At 49.9% G+C, this 25,081-nt stretch overlaps 1 protein-coding gene across 4 annotated transcripts in view; it reads left to right on the forward strand.

Annotated features, from left to right (window-relative positions):
- The window catches only part of ZBTB8OS (zinc finger and BTB domain containing 8 opposite strand), a 119,754-nt gene that overhangs the window by 66,399 nt on the left and 28,274 nt on the right, over nucleotides 1-25,081 (forward strand). The window contains exons 7-8 of one of the 4 annotated variants that reach the window (XR_011279564.1): nucleotides 23,499-23,589; nucleotides 23,686-23,780. The exons of 1 other annotated variant lie outside the window; for it this stretch is intronic. Coding sequence is in view for 1 of the 3 variants with exons in the window: in XM_069622464.1 (XP_069478565.1) it covers nucleotides 23,499-23,546 (48 nt within the window). In the remaining 2 variants the exon portion in view is untranslated. Of the gene's footprint in view, nucleotides 1-23,498; nucleotides 23,590-23,685; nucleotides 23,781-25,081 lie in introns of those variants that run through there. 2 more of the 4 variants (XM_069622462.1, XM_069622464.1) reach the window with 2 other exon arrangements.

Consider the following 25,081-nt stretch of genomic DNA (forward strand, 5'->3'; position numbering starts at 1 on the left):
CCTTCCATGCTATGATTTCCAGGGCATCCGAGCTCTTCCAGCTCTGCCCCGAAGAAAAGAAGAAGAAAGGGTTCCTTTACCTATGGCGTGAGGCTAAAAGGAAGACGGTCCTCGCCGTACCGCTTCTTGATGACATCTGGGATGAGGGGCTCGCCCTCCTCAAGAACCCTGCCACGGCTCCTATGAAGAGGGACCGGTACGAGAAGAAGTACCGAGTCCCCGACGCTGCCCCCTTGTGCCTTAGGGGGCAACCTGCCCCGGATTCGGTAGTTTCGGCGGCGGCCAAGAAGAAAGCGGGGGGAGGGGGCATCGGCCTCGACTTCAACCTCCCCGCCGGACGGCGAGGGTAGGAAGCTGGATGCGATGGGACGATGGGTCATTTCATCTGCAGCGACGACCATCAAGGCGGCCAACGCCCTAGCCATCGTAGCCCGCTACAACAGGGAGTTATGGTTCAAGATCGCCCCTCTGTTGGACTTCCTTCTGGACGCCAAGAGGACTGAGGCCCTAGAAATCTTACAGGAAGGTGAGATTGCCTCGGACCACGCCATTATGGTGGCTACGGACATCGCAGACACCGGTTTCTGTCAGTTGGGCAACAGCGTTTGCCTGAGACGATGAGGATGGCTCAAGGCGACGGATTTCCGCCAGGACGTACAGACCAAGGTTTTGGACATGCCCTTCGATGGGAACAACCTTTTTGGCAAGGCGGTTGATGAGTCCCTTCAGGCGATCAAGACGGACACAGAGACGGCCCATGCACTGGGTGTGCTCCAACAGCGACGGCTGTCCTTTCGGAGCTCCGGAGGCAGACCGGGTGCCTCCAAGGGAGCCGGCAACAGCTCCTCTACGTACCGTCAAGCGGCAAGATCTTCGTCGCAGGAGGCCTACAGGGGACGCGGCAAGTCAGGTGGATCCCGCAGTCGTCACCAAGGTGGTCAAGGAGGCAAAGCGGCCTCCAAGCAAGATTGAACCGACCGTCGGGTCGGGCCCCCGCCTAAGCACCCCGGTGGGAGGCCGGCTGACGAAGTTCGTCGGCGTGTGGGAGTCCATTTCCACCGACCGTTGGGTGCTGGATTCCCTGGCCCGAGTTCCACAAGAGGTGCCCCCGCATTCCTCCCGTGGCCAGGAAGGAAAATCACGTCCCTCAACTGCCCGTTGGAAGTAAGGGCGATGCTCAGGAAAGGTGCCATCGAGCTCGTTCCAAAGAGGCTTCGGGGCTCCGGAGTTTACTCAAGATACTTCCTCGTAAAGAAGAAGACAGGAGGATGGCGTCCCATCCTGGACCTGCGACGACTGAACAAATACATCAAGGCACAGAAGTTCCGGATGGTCCCCCTCCAGCACGTGCTGGGACAGCTGGAGGAGAGCGATTTCCTGTCGTTGTTGGACTTGGAGGATGCATACTTCCACATCCCTATTCTAAAGAGACACCGAAAGTTCCTCAGGTTCGTGGTCAAAGGGCGGCACTACCAGTTCAAGGCCCTCCTGTTCAGATTAAAATCGGCGCCCAGGATGTACACCAAGTGCCTAGCACCGGTGGCGGCGCGGCTGCGCCTGCAGGGGATCCACGTCTACCCCTACCTGGACGACTGGCTCATACGGGCAAGGACAAGGGAGCTCGCCGTGGAACACACTGCGAAGACCGTCCAGCTGCTCACGGACCTGGGGTTCTCCATAAACTTTTCAGAATCCCACCTGGTCCCGTCGCAAGTCGCCCTGTTTCTGGGAGCACAGCTCGACACAGTGGCGCGGCGGGCCTCACCGTCGGAGGAAAGGATAAGGACCATCCTGGGAAAGGTGCAACGTCTGCTGGCCACGGACGTGGCCAGAGTGAGGTCTATCAAGTTCCTCCTCGGAATGATGTCCTCCTGCATTTATCTGGTGCGCCACTGCAGACTTCGGATGCGGCCCTTGCAAGAATTCCTCGACGCCCACTGGGTCCAGACGACGGGCAGCTTCGAGGACAGGATCCCGCTCGACGAAGCGTTCCGTCAGACGATACGATAGTGGGGTGTCCGCTCTCATCTGACGGCTGGAACAGGTTTCCTAGCCCCGGCCCACCAGGTGACGACGGATGCCTCCCTGGAAGGTTGGGGAGCGCACACCGGGGGTCTCCACGCGAGAGGCCTTTGGCTCCCGGAGGAGACGACTCTCCATATCAACATCTTGGAGCTCCGTGCAGTGTTCTGGGCCCTCAGGTCCTTCTTCCGTCCCTCAAGGGCAAGGTGGTGAGGATCTTCACCGACTACACCACCACAATGTTTTACATTCGGAAGCAGGGCGGAACTAGATCCCCTGCCCTATCCAAGGAAGCCCAGGATCTGTGGCATTGGGCCGTCGCCCAAGGGATGTTTCTGGTACCCTTTCATCTGGCAGGGATAAAAAACACCATCACCGACTCACTCAGCAGAGAGCTGCGCTCGCGCCACGAGTGGGAACTGCGCCAGGATCAAGTGGACCGACTCTTCCGACGATGGGGCGAAACCCAGATCGATCTCTTTGCGACGGCGGCGAACTCCAAGTGCCGGAGGTTCGCCAGCAGGTTTCCCCAACCGAGGAGCATGGGCGATGCTTTCTCGTTCCCTTGGGACGGCCTGTTCCTTTATGCGTTCCCGCCGTTCCCGTTGCTACTCCGGCTCGTCAACCAGCTCAAGAGGTCCCGGTGCAGGATGATCCTCGTCGCACCGGCGTGGCTGAGGCAGATCTGGTTCCCGGACCTTCTGGACTTGTCAGCGTCCACACCAGTCAAGCTGCCGACAGACGCAGATCTTCTCTCCAGAGAAGGAGGCGCCATTCTTCATCACGAACCGGAGTCGATGAACTTGCAGGCCTGGCTCCTGCAGCACTAGAGGTTGGAGGATACGACATCCCGGCCGACTGCAGAGAGGTTCTTGCGAAGGCCAGGGCATCCTCAACTCTCAAGTGCTACGGACACAAATGGAAGAGGTTCTCTGTCTGGTGCCATGCACAGAAGATTAACCCTCTGCGGATTACGGCCCCTCAAGTATTGCCGTACCTATTGTCCTTGACCAAGGCTGGCCTGTCTCACGCTTCCATCAAGGTATATCTGGCTGCCGTCTCACGTTACACCAGAACTACAGGACGGGTGTCCTTGTGGTCTCATCGACTGGTGAAGGAATTTATGAAAGGACTGTTCCGATCATTCCCGCCGGTGAAGGCCCCTGCCCCGGCGTGGGAGCTCAACGTGGTGCTGACTAGGCTCATGGGGGCCCCATTCGAGCCTATGCATTCAGTGCCATTGAAGTTTCTGTCGTGGAAGACAGCATTCCTCGTGGCCATCACCTCTGCACGACGAGTGGGAGAGATCCAGGCCCTATCTTGCAAGCCTCCATACTTGACTTTTCACGACACAAGGCTGGTGCTAAGGACGCAGCCCTCCTTCATGCCCAAGGTGCCGTCGGACTTCCACCTCAACAAGCCCTTGGTGTTGCCAGTTTTCTTCCCGTCGCCTTCGTCGCCGGCTGAGAGGACTCTGCACTCGCTGGCTGTAGCTAGAGCACTGAAGTTCTACGTGAACCGCACAAAGAGTTTTCGGAAGACATCACAGCTGTTTGTGAACTTTGGACCTGTGAATCAAGGGAAGGCTCTCTCGAAGACTTCCATTTCCAGATGGCTCTCCGGCTGCATCATGCACTGTCACCGGTTGGCAAACCGACCGTTGCCAGGCCGTCCGAGAGCCCATTCGACCAGAGCGATCGCTGCTACTACGGCGTTCCTGTCTGGTGTGCCCCTGCTCAACATCTGCAGGGCTGCTACGTGGAGGTCGACCCACACCTTCACGAGATTCTACTGCATCGACCGGGATTCCAGGGAGGAGTCCAGAGTCGGCCAGGCAGTGCTGCGCAACCTGTTCGCCTAAGGTAAGGTGAGCCTGATGAGGAGGTAATAGTTGCTTAATGTTGAGTTGTTGTATTGCTTGATATTGAGCCTTTTGCCACCTCCTGTGGTTGTGCATGTGTATACTGCTATGTATTCTTATAGTCATGAGCATGTGAATCCATGCCAGACCCCATGCTGGAGAAGGAACAAGTTACTTACCTGTAACTGTTGTTCTCCAGCATGGGTTTGGCATGGATTCACATGCGAACCCTCCCGCCTACCCCTCTGCGGCTCTTCACTTGGTCATACTGCCACTTCACTTGCTACCAAATCTGAGGATGGCTGCCGGGGGCAGGGCTTAGGGAGAGGACAGTCATTGGCTGGGGGCAGTATGACCCAGAGACCAGTGATTGGTTACTACTGAGAAAGACAGATCAGAAACGAAACTGATACTGATTGTTTCTATACCGAGGATTCCCGGCCTGACGACGGGGAATGAGCATGTGAATCCATGCCAGACCCATGCTGGAGAACAACAGTTACAGGTAAGTAACTTGTTCCTTGCACTTTATGTATGGCAATTCGATGAAACCTCTTTCAATGAAAAAGATTTGATGGAACAAACCCTTGATGGAAAAAATGTGATGGAAGGGCATGTACCTGTGTGGGTTATGTAGCATGGTCCTACTCTGTGCATTTTGGAGGACGGGGAGATGTTATGTTATGTTGATTTAAACAGTACACCGCTTTCACCAGGGGACAGTCTCCAGGTGCTCACGTGACTCTACAAGAGAAGAGGGTGGGGTATGTTAGTGAGGATAAGATTTCAGAGCCAGGAGGATCTGGCGTCTTTGTGCATTGTCTTGCTTGTGGGATTTGGTTTGATTCGAGAGACCCTGCTTGTTGTAATCGTATGGGTAGAACTCAGGGCCTCGGATTTATGCTAGTGTTTGTGTTGGTGTGTGGGTCAAATGAGGTTAAAGTGGGGTTGTAGTCTTGCGCACTTGTTATTTGGATCCATGGGGGGGGGTACAGAGTCGCGGATGACTATTAGGTGTTTTATTGGATTGTGTTGGTGTGCATTTGTGTAGTGTCAGTATGTATGGACTATGTGAAAGGGTATGTTCCTCTAAAGTTACTGCCAGAGTCTCAGTGAGTTGATTAAGTGCGAGGATTAGATTAGTTCTCGGTGCGTCTATATGTAGTATGGCTAGTCCCTAGTTGTGTATATTGGCGTAGGTTATGTTGGAGGAGCAGGAAGGGGGGAGTTGGCTAGTACATCAGTTAGTTTGACAGTGCCTCTGAAGTGAGTCTTTGGTTGCCACTCGATGGTCCCCTTCCACTTTCTTGGTTGTGGTCCATCGGGCAGCCCCACATCCTCTCCAAGTGTGGAGGCTGACTTCCCAGCGTGTTTGGGGCAGGGATTAGTCGGGCAGTTGGGGTTTGGCTTGTTATGCTGTTGGCTGCTGAGTTGGTGCACAGCTGTTATAATACGTTTGAGGATGTGGTGATCTACCAGACCACCGTAGGTATGTGGGTGAGCAATTATTAGGGAGATGCTTCGATTTTAATGCTTTACTTGTCTGGGCTTTCAGGAGTGCATGAATTGTCCATGGGGTGTCTTTCCCTGGGTCTGTCTGTTGATTGGGTGGGCTACTCTTCGCAGATCTCTCTAGTTGTGGGAATGACTGGAGGCGGCGAAGGTGGGCGTTGGGGTATTCTGGTCCTCCTTTGTTTCGCCGCTGTTATCTATGACCATGGTCCTTCTTGTGTTTCTTTTGGTCTGCAAATGTTCTTTCTTTATTTAATGTTTTTGGGGCTTTCGTTGTCCATTAGCACTTGTCTTAGTCTGCTGAATAACCAGGTTTTTGGTAGTTTCCTGAAGGTGATGTGGTCTTCTGTGGTTCTGATTCTTTGGGCATGGTTTTCCATAAGTTGGCAATTGGGCGTGAGAATGCTGTTCCTCTGAATTTCCTCTTTTGGTATTGTTTTGTCTCTATTTGTAGGTTGTCGTTTGATCTTAGGTCCCTTCTTGGCTGTTAGCGGCAGATCTTGCCCTGGTGGAATTCGGCTCCATGTCTTTGTAGGGATTAATGGGCAATGCAGAGTGCTTTGCATTTGATGCGTTTTTTCACTGGTAGCCAATGGAGGCTTCTCATTGCTGGAGTTCCCAGGTCAGTTGGTCAGTCCAGTTGTGGGTTGGTTGCATTGTTTTCTGTGGGTGAGGTCATTATTTCCTTTTTGGCCGGGTTCAATTTGAAGTAGTTTGTTGTCATCCAGTTGTAGATGTCTGTGAGACAGTTGTTGAGGCTGTTTGGTTCCTGGGTCGTGATCATCTTCACAATCAGTTGAGTGTCATTGTGTGGGTTATGTAGCATGGCCCTACGCTGCTTAGGAGGATGGGGAGATGTGGGGCTTATGTAGCATGGCCTTAACCCATGCATTTAGGAGGACAGGGAGGTGGGGCTTATGTACCATGGCCCTACCCCGTGCATTTAGGAGGAAAGCGACATGTGTGGGTTATATAACATGGCACTATACTGCTTGTTTAGGAGGACGGGTAGTGGTGGAGGTTATGTAGCATGGCCCTATCCCATGCATATTGGAGGACGGTGAGATGTGTGGTTTATGTAGCATGGCCCTACCCTTTGCATTATGGAGGACAGGGACATGTGTGGGTTATATAGCATGGAATAGGTGGTATGTTATTAGATCCTACCTTGATAGTCTTGCGCAAAACTCTAGATTCCAGACTTGATTCAGAAAAAACCCTGCAATTGCAAACCGCCACAACAGCCCAGGTTCACAAAAGGCACACAGGAACCCAAAATGAATCTGGCAAGAGCACCTGTCCGGGCTTTGTGTGGATGAGCTTGTTATAATCTGGGCACTGCCTCCCATAAAATCTCTAGCCCTTTGTGGAAATTCCATTGAAACGCTATGGAACAACTATGAGAAGGCCACTTACATGACTGGAGCCCCGGTTTGCCGCTCCTCCAGCATCGCTATCTGTTTCCATAGCAATCACTAGGGCACTCAAGAGCACCTGTGGGGGCACTCAAGAGCACCTCTGGGGGCACTCGAGCGCATCCGTGGGGCACGTATGATAGCCCAATTGCAGACCTTCAAGACCGCTCCAACAGCACAGCAGTAACCCAGCTTGAACTTATTTCATTATTGTATATTCACCAAATACCAAGCAACCACCCCAAAAGGCAACCTGAAAGTCCTCAGTTTGTCCAAACACAGTCAGTCGTCCCACTGACCACCGATGTCCAAGGCCAAGGTTTACCAGGGATCTACCTAATCTAACCCTGTGGTCAGCCCTACAGATAAGGGGTGTATTGACCACTTTTACTCCCTAAAAATGGGCAAATGCTCCCAAAAAAGGAAAACGGAGACTAAAAATACTCCCAACTAAAAATAAGAAACCGACATGTAGAAGCTTGACCCGCTGCTTTTACACACACAGGTCCATGGCTCTGTTTGGACCAGTAGTGTGCAGGAAGAAACTACTATTGTTACTGCCTGATCCAAGGAGGTACGTGTTTCTAGTTCAATGTGTATGAATAGCTAGGTGCAAACAAATATTTATAACAATAACACTTCTGTTTTATAGGTAAACATTTTGTGCTCCCTTACATATCATTTTCACTTCAAAATCTTGTCTGGAGTCCTGCCTCTCTAGAAGTGCTATTTTGTCACCAGTAAGCCATGCAAATACAGAAAGAAAGTCTGCATTTGTATGTTTTTGAGGCCCCTCTCACAGGTAGGAGGAAGAGATCCCAGTGTTCTAGAAAGTGAATCTTCTCACCTCCACCCCCAGACCCGGGACATTTATTTGTTCTGCTTCCCATGGATTTACAAATCCTCAAGGTTCCGGTCACCAACTCCCTCTGAGAGATTTGCGTCCTGCTCGGATGTCATCTGTCAGCACCCATTTGCCCATTCAGCTGTCATTGACTGATGGGTCAGCCTTCTGTTACATCACAATGCCCGAACAGCACTGCCAGATGCTGTGAGGAATGAAGCGCTGCAATGCTAACAGACTGATAGGTGGCAGGTGTGAAGAACCTGGAGCCTTCCTCCCATCTACTCCCTTCAGATCCTCTTCTCGGGTGACCAGGGAAAGGCATCGCTTTTGGATCCTGACCCTGGAGGTGGAGATACGAGCGTGAATCACCTGGGAAGAGGGTCCTTGGGGAGAGGGTGTCTTCAGACGAGACACAGTATTTCCCATGGCCTTTTTCCAATTAATCTTCCGTCCCAGAAGTCTTTGTAGGACATTGGCAAACCCCCATCTACACCTGCCCTTAAAGTTGTCCCTTGGAAATATTATCAGGGAAAAGGGACAGGAAAGAAATCAATCGGGGGAACACCTCCTCCAAAACACAGGTTAGACTTACATTCCCCTTCTTTTGTTAATACTGGGAAAAGTCTTAGTGCACACTGTCCTCACATTACCTTTTGTAGGCCATTTTCAGTCTGCCCCTCTTGCACATACCCATATGGCTCCACCTTCATATAGTTGTGAGACTGGAACAAAGAAAAAGCAACGAGGAACAATATACACTTCGACTTAAACGCACCACTATAGTACTAGGCCGAGGAAGAGGCGACTAGGAGCAGTACACACTAACCTGTCATTTCACCACTCTGGTACTGAGACGAGTAAGAGGACTGTCAAACACCACTATACAAGTCAGGCAAGTCCCACTAATTTGGGTTGGGTAAAGGACCTACACCTGCAACCAGTTGACAGGCTACAGGTGTATGAGGGCAGAAAGAAGTCAGAAGGAAAGGGAGTCCAGCTGGAATAGAGAATTCAGCTTGCAGGAGACAGCGTCCCGTGTGGAGAAAGGAGCTCACTCGGTAATAAAGACGCTGAGCGCTGCAAATCAAGCACAGAGGCGTTGCAGTCTCATCGGGACATGAGAGGGTCAGAAGTCCTGCCGAATCCACTGCTGCTTGTCCCCTGCTGGAGCTTGGGGACACTGAAGACTGCAGAAAGCCACAGCACGCAGCAAGAAGGTTCAGATGAAGCGAGCTTGGCTCACAGAGGATCCCTAAGCGGCAAAAGGGAGCAAACAAACACAGAGGAGAGAGCCGAAGGCACCCGGAGGAACTACAGGAGAGCGGTGAGGGAAAATCATGCCGAGGCACTCCATGGCCTTGGGTTGGGGCATACGGAGGTGCAGATAAGGCAAAAGCTAATGTTAATTGGGTTAGGAGACCCAAGGAGAGTTTTATAAAACCTGGACAAGCTGCCAAATGTTGCCTGCATTTTTTTAATACGAAACTAAAGAAAAGGTATGTGAAACACATGAAAGCACTGTACGAATAAAATGAAAGTGAAATGCAATTTTAAGAATACTGAAAACTAGTCCAAGAAATCTGTGGACAATATGAAAGAAAAATCTAAGGAAAGCCAGTCGTTGGGGCTTTTGAAAGCAACTGAAAAGTCAGGGATATTCACTATTGTGAAGTGTGAAAGCAAGGTGGGAATAAGGAGAGCATCCCACAAAGTCATGTGGTGGCAGAGTCAAGAAAACTGCCAAAGTGGGTAAGAGCTGCAAGGGGACAATCAATGCAGGTTCAAAGAGGGAGCCTATGTCTGCAAGGAAATACAGTGAGAACAAATGACTGTAACAAAGTGCCATCGGTTTTCAGTTTTGTGTCCTGTAGTAGGTTGACTGTGTGGTCTGACGACTGCGCCTAGATCGAGTAACCCTACTTGGAGTGCAAAGTTGGTTTGGAAAACCTACTGAAAGCCAAGCAAACTAATGATTATTTGGACGCCGAAGGTGTTGAACTTGGGGAAGGGAACCTCAAGACCCTTGTTGAAACTGTGATACACTTGGGGGGGGGGGGGGGCCTTGAGATCCTTTGTGTGTAATACAAGCCAAGGAGCTGGAAAAGGCTCAGAACTTGTTTTTGAACACTTTCTTTGGTTGTTGACATCCCTACATGTGAGGGCAAGCATAGGTTTTGGTCACAGACAGACGTTTAATTTGAACTCAAGGATACAGACCATCCTTAGTTTCTTTAGGTAGGGAAATGCCACCTTAGCATAGGACAAGTTAGGCCTTGCTCCATCCTGACAAATAAGAAACAAACTCTTGATTTTAAGAAAAGTGAGTCTGTTGTCTATGTCTTACTCCAAAGGAAATGCGTACCTTTGAAAAGCAAAACATAGATTGAGACTGTCTTCACTGCTCCTCCTCGTGTTGAATTTGGATGCAGAGGCTGTCCTCTTGGTCTCCGGTTAGTTCGAGTTGGCTTACACTGGTTTTCTGGGGAGGCTAAGTTATCACAAAGGCCTGAGGTGAAGACAAGCAAGAAATAAGGAACTTGGGGTTTGCCAAGTTGGACTTAGAAGTCTTTCACCTCCATATTTAGCAGTTCTAGCTCTACTGCCCTCAAACTGCTTTCCCGCTCTTCCTGCATACCTAACCTAATTATCTTACCTAAGGGGTACTTTGCTTGTCCCTCTTTCCTTCTCTCCCTTTGTAGGCCATTTGGAATTCCTCAGGGTTCTGTTCTTCGCCCTTTACTTTTCTCTCCCTACACTCTCCCACTCTCTCCTTTAATTGACATCTTTAACCTCTTTTGTCACTTTTACGCAATGATTCACAAATGATCTTTTTCTTTCACTCTTTCCCTGACTCTCTCCCCTCTACAGTCTCTTCCTGTTTTGCCACCATATGATCTTTGATCAACTTCCACTTGTTTCCCTGACTCTCTCCCCTCTACAGTCGCTTCCTGTTTTGCTGCCATATGATTTTGGATCAACTTCCACTTTGTTCCACGTTTTTCACCTCAGTCCATCCAAAAAAGATATCCTCTTATTTCCTTCTTCACCCCTCCCCCCTCCCTTTTCCTCTGACTGGCCTTTTTCCCCAACACTCCTTCCCTTCTTTTCCTCAGCCCAGTGTAACCTTTGGCTCATCTTTTATTCTCTCTTTTTCGTTTTGACCACTGTGAGAAACCAAAGGGTGTCTTCCGCCGCTAGTCCTCGGGGACTAATCATCCAGGGGGCCAGGACATAGCCATCGCCTTTGGATCCAGTTCCTGAGGTTGGATCAGTGTGGGAGGATCACATGGTGAGGGGTCTTCAGGGAGTGGGGGTGAGGTAGCTAATGGTGAGACACGGTATTCCCCCCCTTTTATTCATCTACACCATCCTATTTTTTAGGATACTCCGAGATCCCAACTCCACCCCCCCCCCTTTTTTTACACAAACACTGGGCCGAGGAAGAGGGTGACTGAGAGTAAAAATTAGGCCAGGAATTCTCCTCATTTAATATTGATGGGAATTCCATTGAAATCTCCAAGGAGGTAAAAACCCTTAGCTTCTACTTGGACTCCACACTATCATTTGATAAACAGATTAAATCTTTGAAGTCCTCCACGGCTTACACGTCCAAACTACTCAGAGCTGGCAAGCCATTCCTCTCTGACGACAGCCGCTTGATCCTAGCTAGAGCCTTAATACTCTCCAGAATCGACTACTGTAATGCTCTTTACAGTGGTGCTAATAAAACGACCATCCATAAGCTCCAAACCTTACAAAATAATGCCTTCAGAGCAGCTCTAGGCATAAACAAAAGAACCCACATTGCTCCTATTAGACGCGCTCACAAATGGTTATCCACGGCCAATAAAATACAGTTGAAGACACTTTCATTGACTCATAAAGCTCTCCATAACGTGCCCCTACCTACCTGACAGATAAACTTCAGAATTGGTAATGCTAATTGTCTGATATTACCAAAATACAAGCGTGTCACTATGGGTGGCAACAGCTTCCCTGTAAAGGTTGCTAAATGGTGGAATTCTCTGCCCCCAGACCTGAGAGCTGACCAACCTTACGCACAGTTCAGAGGAAATGTCATAAAGCACATCGCTACCGACCCTTAGCCTCGACCTTCCTTACCCGATACTTTGGCATACCTGAGAACACTAGTGATATACAGAGGACATGATTATGCATTGCATATGCATGCACATTGCTCATGACTTACTCCTGCAACTGTAAAGGCCAGCCTACTTCTGTATATATTTGCACATTCTGCATACTCTATATTTATGTAATTTCTGTATCTGTCGTATTGCTCTACCTGGTGTTTCTCCAGCATGGGGTCTGGCATGGATTCACATGCTCATGAATATTCCCCGTCGTCAGGCTGGGAATCCTCGGTAAAGAAAAAATCAGTATCCGTTTCGGTTCTGATCTGTCTTTCGTAGTAGTAACCAATCACTGATCTCTGTATCATACTGACCACAGCCAATGACTGCCCTCTACCTAAGCCCCGCCTCTGGCAGCCATCTTCAGATTTTTACCGCACGTTCAAGTCTTGGGATCCTCGTGGTATTGCTCTCGAGCGTTAGTGCTATTTTTCACGTTTTTTCTCAAACAATTTCTCTTTTTCGGTCAAAAGAGCCTCAAGCTCCACCGTTTCTTCATCCGATCAACGGGGATCCGTGTCTGATTCGTCTACGCCCCTCAAGGGTGAAGATTTCATCGAGCCACGCTTTTGGAGGACTCCAGAAGTTTCTCAGGCCCATCTCGGACATGGCCCAGGAGAAGGGAAGCTCGACGCCCGGAAAGCTGTTCAGGGTCTGCCCTGGATGCCAGCTTCAGAATGTCTTTAAGGAGGACGAACACTCCCTTTGTCTTTACTGCCTACATGAGGACAAGACGCACGTGGAGAAGGACTGTGCGTTTTGCGGCAATATGTCGGAGCGGACCATGAAGGACCGCCATCAACGTCTCGCCAACTGGCTGGAAGGGAAGAGCCCGTCAGGCGAGAAGAAGAAGAAGTCCGAGCGGTCTTCTAAGACCTTTGAGGGCACCCCGGCGACTGGGGTCCAACAGAAGGCCAAGCACCGCGAGTCCGCTGGCACCGGGAGCGCCGAACGGTCGGGCTCTATGGGCGCCAGGCAGGGCGCATCCTCCCCGGCGCCATGAACCACGAGCCAACGCTCTTGTTCGGGTAAGAGGAAGGCCGAGCACCCGGCGAAGCTCCTGGAGAGACCCCGGTCGAGCTCGAAGCTGCCTGCCTGCCACCGCGGAGGGAGTCCTCTTTATGCCCATCGACAGGACCCCCGTGAAACCTCCGACTGAGAAGAAAAAGGGGGGGCAGGAGGTCGTCGTGGATTCGGCCTCAACCTCTGAGGAAGAGCTGATCGAAGTCTTAAGCCACGGCGTTGGCGTGGAAGAAGACCAGCCCGTCGGGAGAGACCCCGACGTAGGAGACGACGAGAACGTCGAGGGTGCCGACGGGGCTCCTGACCGCCCGTCGGACTCCCCTCAACCAGTGCCGCAAGACAACTCGGCGGCCATTTTGTTGGCTATACAGTCCTTATGCTTGGAGATAAGGACGAGACTGCCGTTACCACCAACGGAGTAACCGCTCCCGACGGGGGACCCGGAGCCAGGCCCTTCTGGGAGCCCTCCCCCTAAGAGAAGAAGGATTCATCCTCCAGCTCCTTTTCAGCCATCGCGCCCTGTTCAGCCCTCCTCCCTGTCCACGACACGTGGGGATGATACGGGGACTGACACGGCCGCGACGGGTACAGACGACGAGGATCTCCCGTCGTCACCTCCCACCCGGGCTTCCCCGCCCGACGAGATTGGATCGTTTCACTCCATGATCGCCAGGGCATCCGAGCTTTTCCAGCTCTGCCCGGAAGAGAAGACGGCGCGAGGCCAAGAGGAAGACGGTCCTCGCTGTACCTCTAATGGACGATATTTGGGATGAGGGCCTCGCCCTCCTCAAGAACCCATCCACGACGCCGGCTAGAAAAGATCGGTACGAGAAGAAGTACCGGGTCCCGGACGCGGCCCCCTTGTGCCTTCGGGCACAGCCGACCCCGAACTCGGTCGTCTCCGCGGCGGCCAGGAAGAAAGCGGGGGGGGCGCGGCCTCTACGTCTACCTCCCCGCCGGATGGCGAGGGTAAGAAATGAGACACGATGGGACGCAGAGTCATCTCGTCGGCAGCGATGACGATTAAGGCGGCCAACGCCTTGGCTATCGTAGCCCGCTACGACAGGGAGTTGTGGTACAAACTGGCCCCCCTGCTGGACTTCCTACCAGACGACAAGAGGGCGGAAGCCTAGAGATCTTGCAGGAAGGAGAGGTGGCGTCGGACCACGCCATTACGATTGCGACGGACCTCGCTGACACTGGATTTCGCCAGTTGGGCAACGGCGTGTGCCTTAGGCGGCGTGGATGGCTCAAGGCTACTGACTTCCGTCTGGACGTGCAGACCAGAGTCTTGGACATGCTGTTCGACGGAAACAACCTGTTTGGGAAAACAGTGGACGATTCCTTTCAAGCCATCAAGGCGGACACGGAGACGGCCCGGGCTCTTGGGGTTCTCCAGCAACGGCGGCCGCCCTTTCGGAGCGGCGGAGGCAAACAGGGTGCCTCCAGAGGTTCCAGCGGCGGATTTTCCACCTACCGTCAAGCGGCCCGTTCGTCGTCACAGGAAGCTTACAGGGGACGAGGCAAGTCAGGCGGACCCGCCGTCGTCGCCAAGGAGGACAAGGCGGCAAAGCCTCGTCGAAGCAGGACTGAACCGGCCGTGGGGTCGGGCCCCCACCGAAGCACCCCGGTGGGAGGCCGGCTGGTGAGCTTCGTCAGCGTGTGGGAGTCCATCTCCACTGACCGTTGGGTGCTGGACGCCCTAGCTCAGGGTCACGCGCTCGAGTTTCTAAAGAGGTGCCCGCGCGTCCCCCCTGTGGCCAGGAAAGAACATCACATCCCTCAACTTCTCTTGGAGGTAAAGGCGATGCTCAAGAAGGGCGCCATCGAGCTTGTCCCAAAGAGGCTTCGGGGCTCCGGAGTTTACTCAAGATACTTCCTCGTGAAGAAGAAGACGGGAGGATGGCGTCCCATCCTGGACCTACGACGACTGAACAAATTCATCAAGGCACAGAAGTTCCGGATGGTCACCCTCCAACACGTCCTGGGTCAATTGGAGGAGGGCGATTTCCTGTCATCGTTGGATTTGGAGGATGCCTACTTCCATATTCCCATCCTAAAGGGACACCGAAAGTTTCTCAGGTTCGTGGTCCAAGGGCCTCACTACCAGTTCAGAGCCCTTCCCTTCGGATTGAGGTCGGCACCCAGGGTGTTCACCAAGTGCCTCGCACCGGTGGCGGCGCAGCTGCGCCGAGAGGGGATCCACGTCTACCCCTACCTGGACGACTGGCTCATCCGAGCAAAGACGAAGGAGCTCGCCGTGGAGCACACGGCAAGGACCGTCCAACTACTCACAGACCTGGGATTCTCCATAAACTATGCCAAGTCCCACCTGGTGCCCGCGCAAGACGCACTGTTTCTGGGAGCGAAGCTCGACAGTGTTGCTTCTGGCCTCTCCGTAGGAGGAAAGGACGAGGGCCATCTTGGGCAAGGTGCAGCGGATGCTGGTTGCGGACGCGGCCAGGGTGAGGTCCATCAAGTCCCTCCTCGGAATGATGTCTTCTTGCATTTATCTCATCCGCCTGTGCAGGCTCCGGATGCGCCCATTGCAGGAGTTCCTGGACGCGCGCTGGATCCAGACGACGGGCAGCTTCGAGGAGAGGATCACACTCGACGAGAGTTTCCGACGAGCGATCCGGTGGTGGGGCACCCGCGCGCATCTGACGGCGGGCATGGATTTCCAGACCCCCGGCCACCAGGAGACAGTGACCACGGATGCCTCCCTGGAAGGGTGGGGAGCGCACACCGAAAATCTGCACGCGAGAGGCCTTTGGCTTCCGACGGAGAAGTCCCTCCATATCAACGTCCTGGAGCTCCGTGCAGTGTTTTGGGCCCTCAGGTCCTTTCTTCCGTCCCTCAAGGGCAAGGTGGTGAGGATCTTCACTGACAACACCACCACCATGTTCTACATCAGGAAGCAGGGCGGAACCAGGTCCCCAGCCCTGTCCAAGGAGGCGCAGGATCTGTGGCATTGGGCTGTCGCCCAAGGGATGTTTCTGGTGCCGTTTCATCTGGCAGGGATAAAAAACACCATCGCCGACTCGCTCAGCAGAGAGCTGCGCTTGTGCCATGAGTGGGAACTACGACAGGATCTAGTGGACCGCCTCTTCCAACGGTGGGGCACACCCCAGATTGATCTGTTCCCGACGGTGACGAACTCCAAGTGCTGGAGGTTCGCCAGCAGGTTTCCCCAGCCGAGGAGCATGGGCGATGCTTTCTCGTTCCCCTGGGAGGGCCTGTTTCTATACGCGTTCCCTCCATTGCCATTGCTGATCCAGCTCATCAACCAGCTCAAGAGGTCACGGTGCAGGATGATCCTCGTCGCACCTGCGTGGCCGAGGCAGATATGGTTCCCGGACCTTCTGGACTTGTCAGCGTCCCCGTCAATCAAGCTGCCATTGGACGCGGATCTTCTCTCCAGGGAAGGAGGCGCCATCCTCCATCACGACCCGAAGTCGCTGAACTTGCAGGCCTGGCTCCTGCAGCGCTAGAGTTTGGAGGCTACGACATACCGGCCGACTGCAGAGAGGTTCTTGCAAAGGCCAGGGCGTCCTCAACTCTTAAATGCTATGGACACAAATGGAAGAGGTTCTCTGTCTGGTGCCACGCACAGAAGATTAACCCTCTACGGATTACGGCTCCCCAGGTACTGCCGTACCTTCTGACGCTGGCCAAGGCTGGACTGGCGCACGCGTCCATCAAGATTCATCTTGCTGCGATCTCCCGATACACCAGAACCACGGGGCGGACGTCTTTGTGGTCTCATCGTCTGGTGAAAGAATTCATGAAGGGACTGTTCAGATCGTTCCCGCCTGTGAAGGCTCCGGCCCCGGCGTAGGAGCTGAACGTGGTGCTGACCAAGCTCATTGGACCTCCGTTTGAGCCTCTGCACTCGGCTCCGTTGAAGTTCTTGTCGTGGAAAACAGCATTTCTTGTGGCCATCACCTCCGCACGAAGAGTGAGAGAGATCCAGGCCCTTTCATGCAAGCCCCCGTACTTGACTTTTCACGACACGAGGGTAGTGCTCAGGACGCACCCCTCCTTCATGCCCAAGGTACCGTCGGACTTCCACCTCAACGAACCCTTGGTGTTGCCTGTTTTCTTCCCGTCGCCTTCGTCGCCGGCTGAAAGGACTTTGCACTCGCTGGATGTGGCTAGAGCGCTGAAGTTTTACGTGGACCGCACAAAGTGTTTTCGGAAGATGTCACAACTTTTTGTGAACTTTGGACCTGTCAATCAGGGGAAGGCTCTCTCAAAGGCCTCCATTTCCAGATGGCTCTCCGGCTGTATCATGTACTGTCATCGGTTGGCAAAACGACCGCTGCCTGGCCGTCCGAGAGCCCATTCCACCAGAGCGATCGCAGCTACCACGGCGTTCCTATCTGGTGTGCCCTTGCTGGACATCTACAGGGCTGCTACGTGGAGGTCGACACACACCTTCACAAAATTCTACTGCGTCGATCGGGATTCCAGGGAGGAGTCCAGGGTCGGCCAAGCAATGCTGCGCAATCTGTTCGCCTAAGGTGAGCCTGGTGAGGAGGTAAGAATTGCTTAATGTTGAGTTTGATGTAATGCTTAATGTTGAGCCTTTGCCACCTCCCATGGTTGAGCATGTGTGTACCGCTATGTATTCTTTATTCATGAGCATGTGAATCCATGCCAGACCCCATGCTGGAGAAGGAACAAGTTACTTACCTGTAACTGTTGTTCTCCAGCATGGGTCTGGCATGGATTCACATGCGAACCCTCCCGCCTACCCCTCTGCGGCTCTTCACTTGGTCATACGGCCACTTCACGTGCTACCAAATCTGAAGATGGCTGCCAGAGACGGGGCTTAGGTAGAGGGCAGTCATTGGCTGTGGTCAGTATGACGCAGAGATCAGTGATTGGTTACTACTACGAAAGACAGATTAGAAACGAAACTGATACTGATTTTTTCTTTACCGAGGATTCCCAGCCTGACGATGGGGAATATTCATGAGCATGTGAATCCATGCCAGACCCATGCTGGAGAACAACAGTTACAGGTAAGTAACTTGTTCCTTATTTGCAATTATGTACTGTACCTGGTGTATTTCTGTAACTATGTAAGCTTTACATTTTCTTACTGCTGCGCCCTCTTACCTATGGGTTTGATGCGCATAACAAATGATTAAACAAACAAGCAAAACTAACTCTCATACAAGTGCATACACCTAATACCAATTAGCTCTCCTCACACAGATAAAAGGCAACACCTAAAGACACACTCTGAGCAAGGCGGAACACGAGTACGAGCAGAACCTCCGGGACAAAGGCAAACCTACTGGAGCAGAGGGACAGACCAAAGGAGGAGAGCTGCGGGTAGAAAACAACTAGAGCTCCCTACTGGAGGTCATTGCCTCCGACAGGCCGCGAAAGACACATGGAGATGGCCAGATCCCACAAGTCGAGACTGCATTGTGTTTCAAGGACGCCAGCAACCCTCCCGGGTGAACGGCAGAGTTGAGAAGGCGAGGCCAAGCCTGTGGTACTAACCTTGACTCGTGAATTAGAAATTGGAAAACCCAAGAAAAGACGCACAAAGCCGGTGAGTTGGCAAGCGACCAGAGAGACCAGTGTTTGTTAAAGTCTGAAATAGAAACATTATTTCTGATGCTTGTGAATCTGCTTAGAATCACACGCTGTGCATATAGTCCGAAATCTAGTGCAAATCGTGGAGTATCGCATCTTTCTTTCAAAGATCGAAAGGGACGTCGACATAGGCGTGACTGAAACACGATCACTAACGTGATGTGTAGATTACCCAAAATCTCTCACGTGTCGAGGTCCCACAGATTTTTTTCCGCCAACCTAGTTGGTCGCTTATGCAGAGCTCATAAGAGTTTATATTATTAAAGTTTATTTCCACGGCCTATGGTCGTCTAGTCCCTTCGACGACTGCTTCGAGGGTTTCCTGCCGCCGACAACATCTACATCTGTTCGGTGACTATTCAACTGCTGGACGACTAACGACCATGTGGCCTCGGCCCTCCTTGCGCTCCGACCTCCTCCATGCAGCTGCATTTGCGCCATGCGACTGAAAATCCTTCTGGAACAGGCGTTCCCTCATACAAATCCTCTGTTGCCAACCCGCCATCCAAGGGCGCACGAGCGCTGAAGAACCCAGGAGAGTCGCTGACTGCGACTGTGCCTTCAGGCACGTCGAAACTCTATACAGCCGCCGAAAGTTCGCGAAAGCCTTTCGGAGATCGTTTTGGCAGCCAAGGAGTACAAGGGCACCCCCTCTCATCAAGAGGACTATTCTGAAGCGCCCCAGCCCCTCTCTAAGGCCTTATTAGGAAAGTATCACACTTTTGAGGAACCCTTTCTTCCTCCTTGCCATTCAGCTTCTTCTCTATGGACTAGAGAAAGGTTTGAGCATTACATGTACAAAATGTCCCAGTTCATTGACTTTTCAGACCGGTATATTGTGCCCAAGAGACCTAGGGAAGTCGACTCATGCCCCATCACCTACTAAATTGCAGAGACTCCACACCTCTGCACAGGGACACCAAGAAGACATCTTGCAGGTCCCAGATGATTCAAACCAGGAGGAGTCTTATGAAGAGGATAACCCTTTTGATCAGGACCCAGCTGATCAGGACCCAGACTGCGAACACGCGGAGGAACAGGGTCCTTGGCTAACACCGACGCATACTGTCGACCCAGACGCCATCTGTCTGGATCCCCCTGCTACCACTCGACAAAGAGAGTCGTCACCTGTGGACGACCAGATGTTGTTCAATTCCATTTTAAAAAGAGCAGCTGACCATTTTAAAATTGCTATGCATGAAGCCGCTTCAGACTTCATGGAGGTTATCCTCAAGGAGAAGACTCCAACTAGCCAAGCTATCCCTTTACTGAATTCTATAAAGAAGCGCCTTGCCCCTTCTTTGCTATCCCCATCTCTCACACGGGCAGTTAACCCCTGGGTGGAGAAATTATTTCGCCCATCGCCCCGAGACCTAAACTCCAGTGGAGTTATATAGCCAATCGCTATGGACGCGATTGGCTGATTTTGATAATTGATACGGCCAGAGAAACAAGTGAAAAGATTGAAATAGATCTTAAAAAACTAGAAGAAGATATTAAAAAATATATCTCTGGATGCCGTTAAAGAGATTAGATGAAATTGAACACGAAATGAGAGTAAACAGACCAACTTAATGGAACGAGTACAGCGCCTAAAAAAGGTTCTGGCGCGGTATAATCATGAAAAATCATATCCATATACTCAGGAGGGATACAAAAATCCAACTTTACAAGAGAATGGTCCACATAATCCAAACGTATAAGTTTGTTTTCGGACAACGTCATATAGCTCTAGTAGTAACAGTAGTGATGCAAGCAACACGAGTGGAATAGAGAATAGAGGTAATACAACCCAAGGAAGAGGCAGGCCTAATAACCAAAGAGGAAGAGGTAACCAAAACCCTGCACAAAGACCTTTTTTATATCCAGTTGCCCAACAGGGGCAACTGGAACGGAGACCGACTGTTATAGAGAAGTTGGAGTCGCTTTTAGTTAACCTTTCAGATTATGAACCAACAGAGCCGGAACAACAAGTCTTGAATAAAGGCCTTGGATTTGTGTTATCCAAGAGACATGACCCTTTTCTCTTTCGCACAGACTTTTATAAATTCATGCAGAAGATTTGGTTAAAAGAATTATTCGCAGACAAAACAGATATGGGAAACTCGCCATATATGGTCAACCATACAGGGCTTAAAACACCCTCTACTTTTTGTCCGCCCTCGTATGCCTTTTCTCCAGAATCTGTGATTGTCGAGAAAAAACTGCTGGCAGAAGTTGAAAAACTAGAACAACTTAATACACCTCTATTTAATAACTTAAGCAAAATGGATAAAGAGGCTTTGAATTCACTTGCCAACAATGAGAGAAACACAATAAAAAAAGCAGATAAAGGAGGAGGCATAGTGATTCTAAATAGACTAAATTGGTGTGGGTGCCCTGGTCCTCAGCGTCCTGGACTACTGTAACTCATTATATCTAGCCCAACCCAGCTACCTTATTCGGCGTCTACAGCTACTCCAGAATGCTGCTGTCCGTTCTATCATCCGTCTGCTTTTTGGAGCCCATATGACACCCTTGTTGAGACAACTGCACTGGCTCCCTGTCGTCCAGCGGATTCTGTTCAAGTCCATGTGTATAGTACACCGGACCTTCTATGGACTAGGAGCAGAATATCTGCAAATAAAGTTCACTCCCTACCAACCCACTCACACTTTTCGCTCTCTAACCACCCAGCGGGTGGCGGTGCCTCGTTTCAAGCTGGCCCGTAAGGGTGGCCATGCTTTCTCAGTCGCCGCTGCAAGGGCTTGATCCGGTTCCTACATCATTTATTCTCTGGTGCATTGAGGTTGCCCTCACTAGAAATTACATTGAGTGTAATGGTGGTTTCTAACCGGCAGAAAGAAGGGACTGCGATAAGGGCCACTATGGCCACCAGTATTGCAAACCTGTATGTCGAATTTTTGGAAAAGAAATTCATGTATACCGACCACCCTTTTAAAGAACATCTACTTTCATGGGCTCGATATATAGACAATATCGTCTTAATTTGGAAGGTAACAAAGGCACAAGCTGACACTTTTTTGATTTGGTTAAATCAGTGTAACCAACATTTACAATTTACGATGACCATTAAGAAAGAAAGCATTGATTTTTCTAGATTTGACAATTTTTCATTCTACAGGGCATTTGTTGGTAAAACCATTCCATAAGCCTACTGGCAAAAATTCACTACTGCTTTATCAGAGCCATCATATTAAGCACCTCAGAGATAATTTACCATACGGACAATTCCTGAGACTTAAACGCAGTAGTAGTTATACTAGTGCTTATGAGGAAGAAGCTATCAAACTCAGTAAGAAATTGAGAGCTAGATGTTATCCCAAAAAACTAATTAAGAGAGCAGCCAAAAGGGCGTGCAATAATAATCGGGATGCACTGTTGGAAGAAAGGGTAAAGAAGCCAGCAGAAGAGAGACTTGTATGTGTTAACACCTTTACAAATTTAAGTCTAACGATTCATAATATCATTCAAAAGCAATGGAACTTTTTGGGAAAATCCGATAATAAAATACCTCTACCCCTTTTTGCCTATAAAAAATCTACCACCATAGGTAATTGTCTGCCAAAGTAGATTAAAAGTTAAACCAGCCAAGACAACTGGCATTACTGAATCATGGGTTTTGGAACCAATAATCGGTAATCATCCCTGCGGACATTGTGTAATTTGTCAAATGACCTCTAAGTCAAAGGAGATCAATATTGGCACTAACAGATTGTGGAAGCGGGGGCATTTTTCAAATTGTAATTCTGAATATTGTGTCTATATGATTACCTGTCCATGTTTCTTAATATACATAGGAAAGACGAATAGGAAGATCAAAACAAGAATTATTGAGCATAAAAGCTGTATAAAAAATTAAACCCTATTGGCCCCACTGGTAAACACTTTGTAGATAACAACCATGGAAGTGAAGATTTTAAGTGGACAATTTTGATGACTGTGCAAGGTACGAATCATAATGTCAAAAACAGAATTCTGTTTGCACAGGAACAAAAACTCATTTTTCTCACACAGAGTGATATAAGATATGATGGGTTGATAATTTCTTGGCCACCGTGTTTTTGGCAAATATGCCTTGGGATAAGACACCCCATTTAGATTTGATAGACATCTGGGGATACATAGTCAAACAAGGTAAACTTATCATAAATGGGTTGATGCCAAGTGACCACGAGAATCTACAGTTTTGTTCTCTCGAAGAGTCCTGGTCCAAATTCTCTTGCGAACTGGGGACTATGCTGATTGGAGAGCAATAGTCCTTTTTTACTGTCTATGACACAAGTACTAATGTGGGTCTAATAACGAAACCTTAAAACTGTACAATATTGATTTAGCTGTCTGTGAAGATTATGTTTATTCTGTTGAAGATTTGGAATAAAAGTTTATTTCCACATAATGGATCATAAAATAGCAGTCCATTTTATGGTCGTCTTAGCAGAACTTGACCTATTTGTTGGATAAACGGAGAGAGAAATAAATGGCGGCCAACCGAGTCCCTTTATAGTGTCTCATAATGGACACTAGATTTGAGGTAGAAATAGTAAGAGGACTAAGCAGCCGCGTTTAGATGCTGAGTGTTGATTTAATTCCGGCTTTCACTAGCGCAGTGGATAACGATTGAGTTAATGCCCACTTTTTGAACTACTGGGCAGGATTAAGATCATAAGAATCCTCGAGTTCGACACAGTAAGAGACTAACAGGTGAGCAATTTGAGTGCTAACAGTATAGTATGATGACGGCAGTTTGAGTTTGGGTCACGTGAGAATTAGAGAGAGAGAGTGTTATCTTTTTCGCCAAAGCTATAGTTAATTCCATCTGCTGTGCGGCGGGCTAGCGAGTTCCACACACACCAGCAATCATGCGGGTGATGAAGAATGTTGGTTTTTCTACCCATGGCTTGTATTTAATTTGAAGCTCCTTTGTGCGGTAAATGGAGATAATCGTAGGGCTACAATTCTAAGTACGTAGTTCCATTGGGGAATAGCCGATTGCCAATCATGACATGGGGTTCTAAAGCAACTTTACTTTTTGTTGCTTTTTTTAACAGGAATTTTTTACACCGTCGATTATATCTACAGCGGAGATTGTAATCTGAGGAGACTATGCGAGTTACCTCCGATAGCAAGTCAACATTTAAGGTAATGAAAGTGAGGGGCAAGCTACTAAACTGTCCTTGTCGTTTGTGTGAGCCATAGCATTGAGTCCTAGAATATAATTTATATATTTTCCGACAGGTCTGATGAGAAATTCATGTGAATATGGGCCATTTCCTGATTTATTGAGGACGTTTTGGCATTTTTAGAAGGACTCGACCCACGGGCTGGAAAAGGTATTTTTTTTTACCTTTTCTGAGCTTACCTAAATCATGATGGTATAGGAATTCTAGTATTAAGTACTTCATCCTGATTTTTTATTTTTCTTCTATCAGCAGCTACGCCAACATTAACAAGATAACGACTTCAATTGCGAAGATCTATGTAATCTTTTTTTTTTTTTTTTTAAAGATTTATTTAATATTTTCAGTTACAACAATGTAAACCCCTGACTGTTCCCCAACTTCCCCTAACTCCCATCCCCCTCCCACCCCGGAAGGTTCTCGTTAGTTCTTCGTTTCTGTGTAAGTCTATGTTCTCAATATGTCCGAAATTCTTATATTATGGGGGCACCATTGCTCCATGTAATCTGATTGCAGGTATTCGAGTATCTCTCCCCATTCCTTTGCAAAGGTCTCTTTCGTTCCTTGTAATGTGTGTGTTAGCTTTTCCATGGTCAATTGTGTCCATACTTTCTGGAGCCATGTGAACATATGTGGGGGCTCTTGTTTCTTCCAGTTTTGGGCAATTGTCGCCCATGCGGGTATTAGTAGGCCCATGAAACCCCTCCATTGTGATTTCCTGAATTTCTTCGCTGCCTGATCTTTGATACCACATAGCCAAGCTTTTTCGCTCAGGAATTCAGCCTCTGGAAATATTTTCCTAATTTCCACCTTTAGTTCCGACCAGAAGGCTTTGATTTCCCGGCAGTCCCACCAGATGTGTTTCCAAGTGCCCACCTCCAGGCAGCCTCTCCAGCACGTGTTCGATGTTTGTGGGTACATGGCGTGCAGTCTTTCCGGAGTGTAGTGCCATTGGGTTACTATTGTTAACTACATTTCTCTTTTTTGGACTGATCGGGTCATTTTCGGTATGGTGTTCCATAGGTCTTCCCACTGGCGTTTGTGGATTTCCTCTCCCAATGTTTTCGTCCACTTGACCATATATGCCCATTTGAGTTCCTCCCCTGTGGAGTTGATAAATGTGTAGAGCGAGGAGACTAATTTCCTAGTTCCTGAGTTGGTGATTAGAAACTTCTCGAATGGCTTGAGATCCCTTGTAGCTGCTGTTTTTATGTCTGAGGTTGTGAGCCAGTGCCTTAGCTGTCCATATTTGTATTTGTCTGCTTCCGTTAGTTTTAAAATGTCTCTACATTCTTTGAAGGTCCTTATTTCTCCGTCTTGGAACATTTTGCCTATCTTTGTGTAACCTGCTGCCTCCCATTTCTCGAAGGCTCCCTGTTCCATTCCCGGTGGGAACTGCGGGTTTCGACAGATGGGTGTGAACGGCCCCTCCACTGTTGTCATGATGCCCTTCC

This window comes from Ambystoma mexicanum, chromosome 11, assembly GCF_040938575.1.
Source record: "Ambystoma mexicanum isolate Mex_15411 chromosome 11, UKY_AmexF1_1, whole genome shotgun sequence".
NCBI lineage: Eukaryota > Metazoa > Chordata > Amphibia > Caudata > Ambystomatidae > Ambystoma > Ambystoma mexicanum.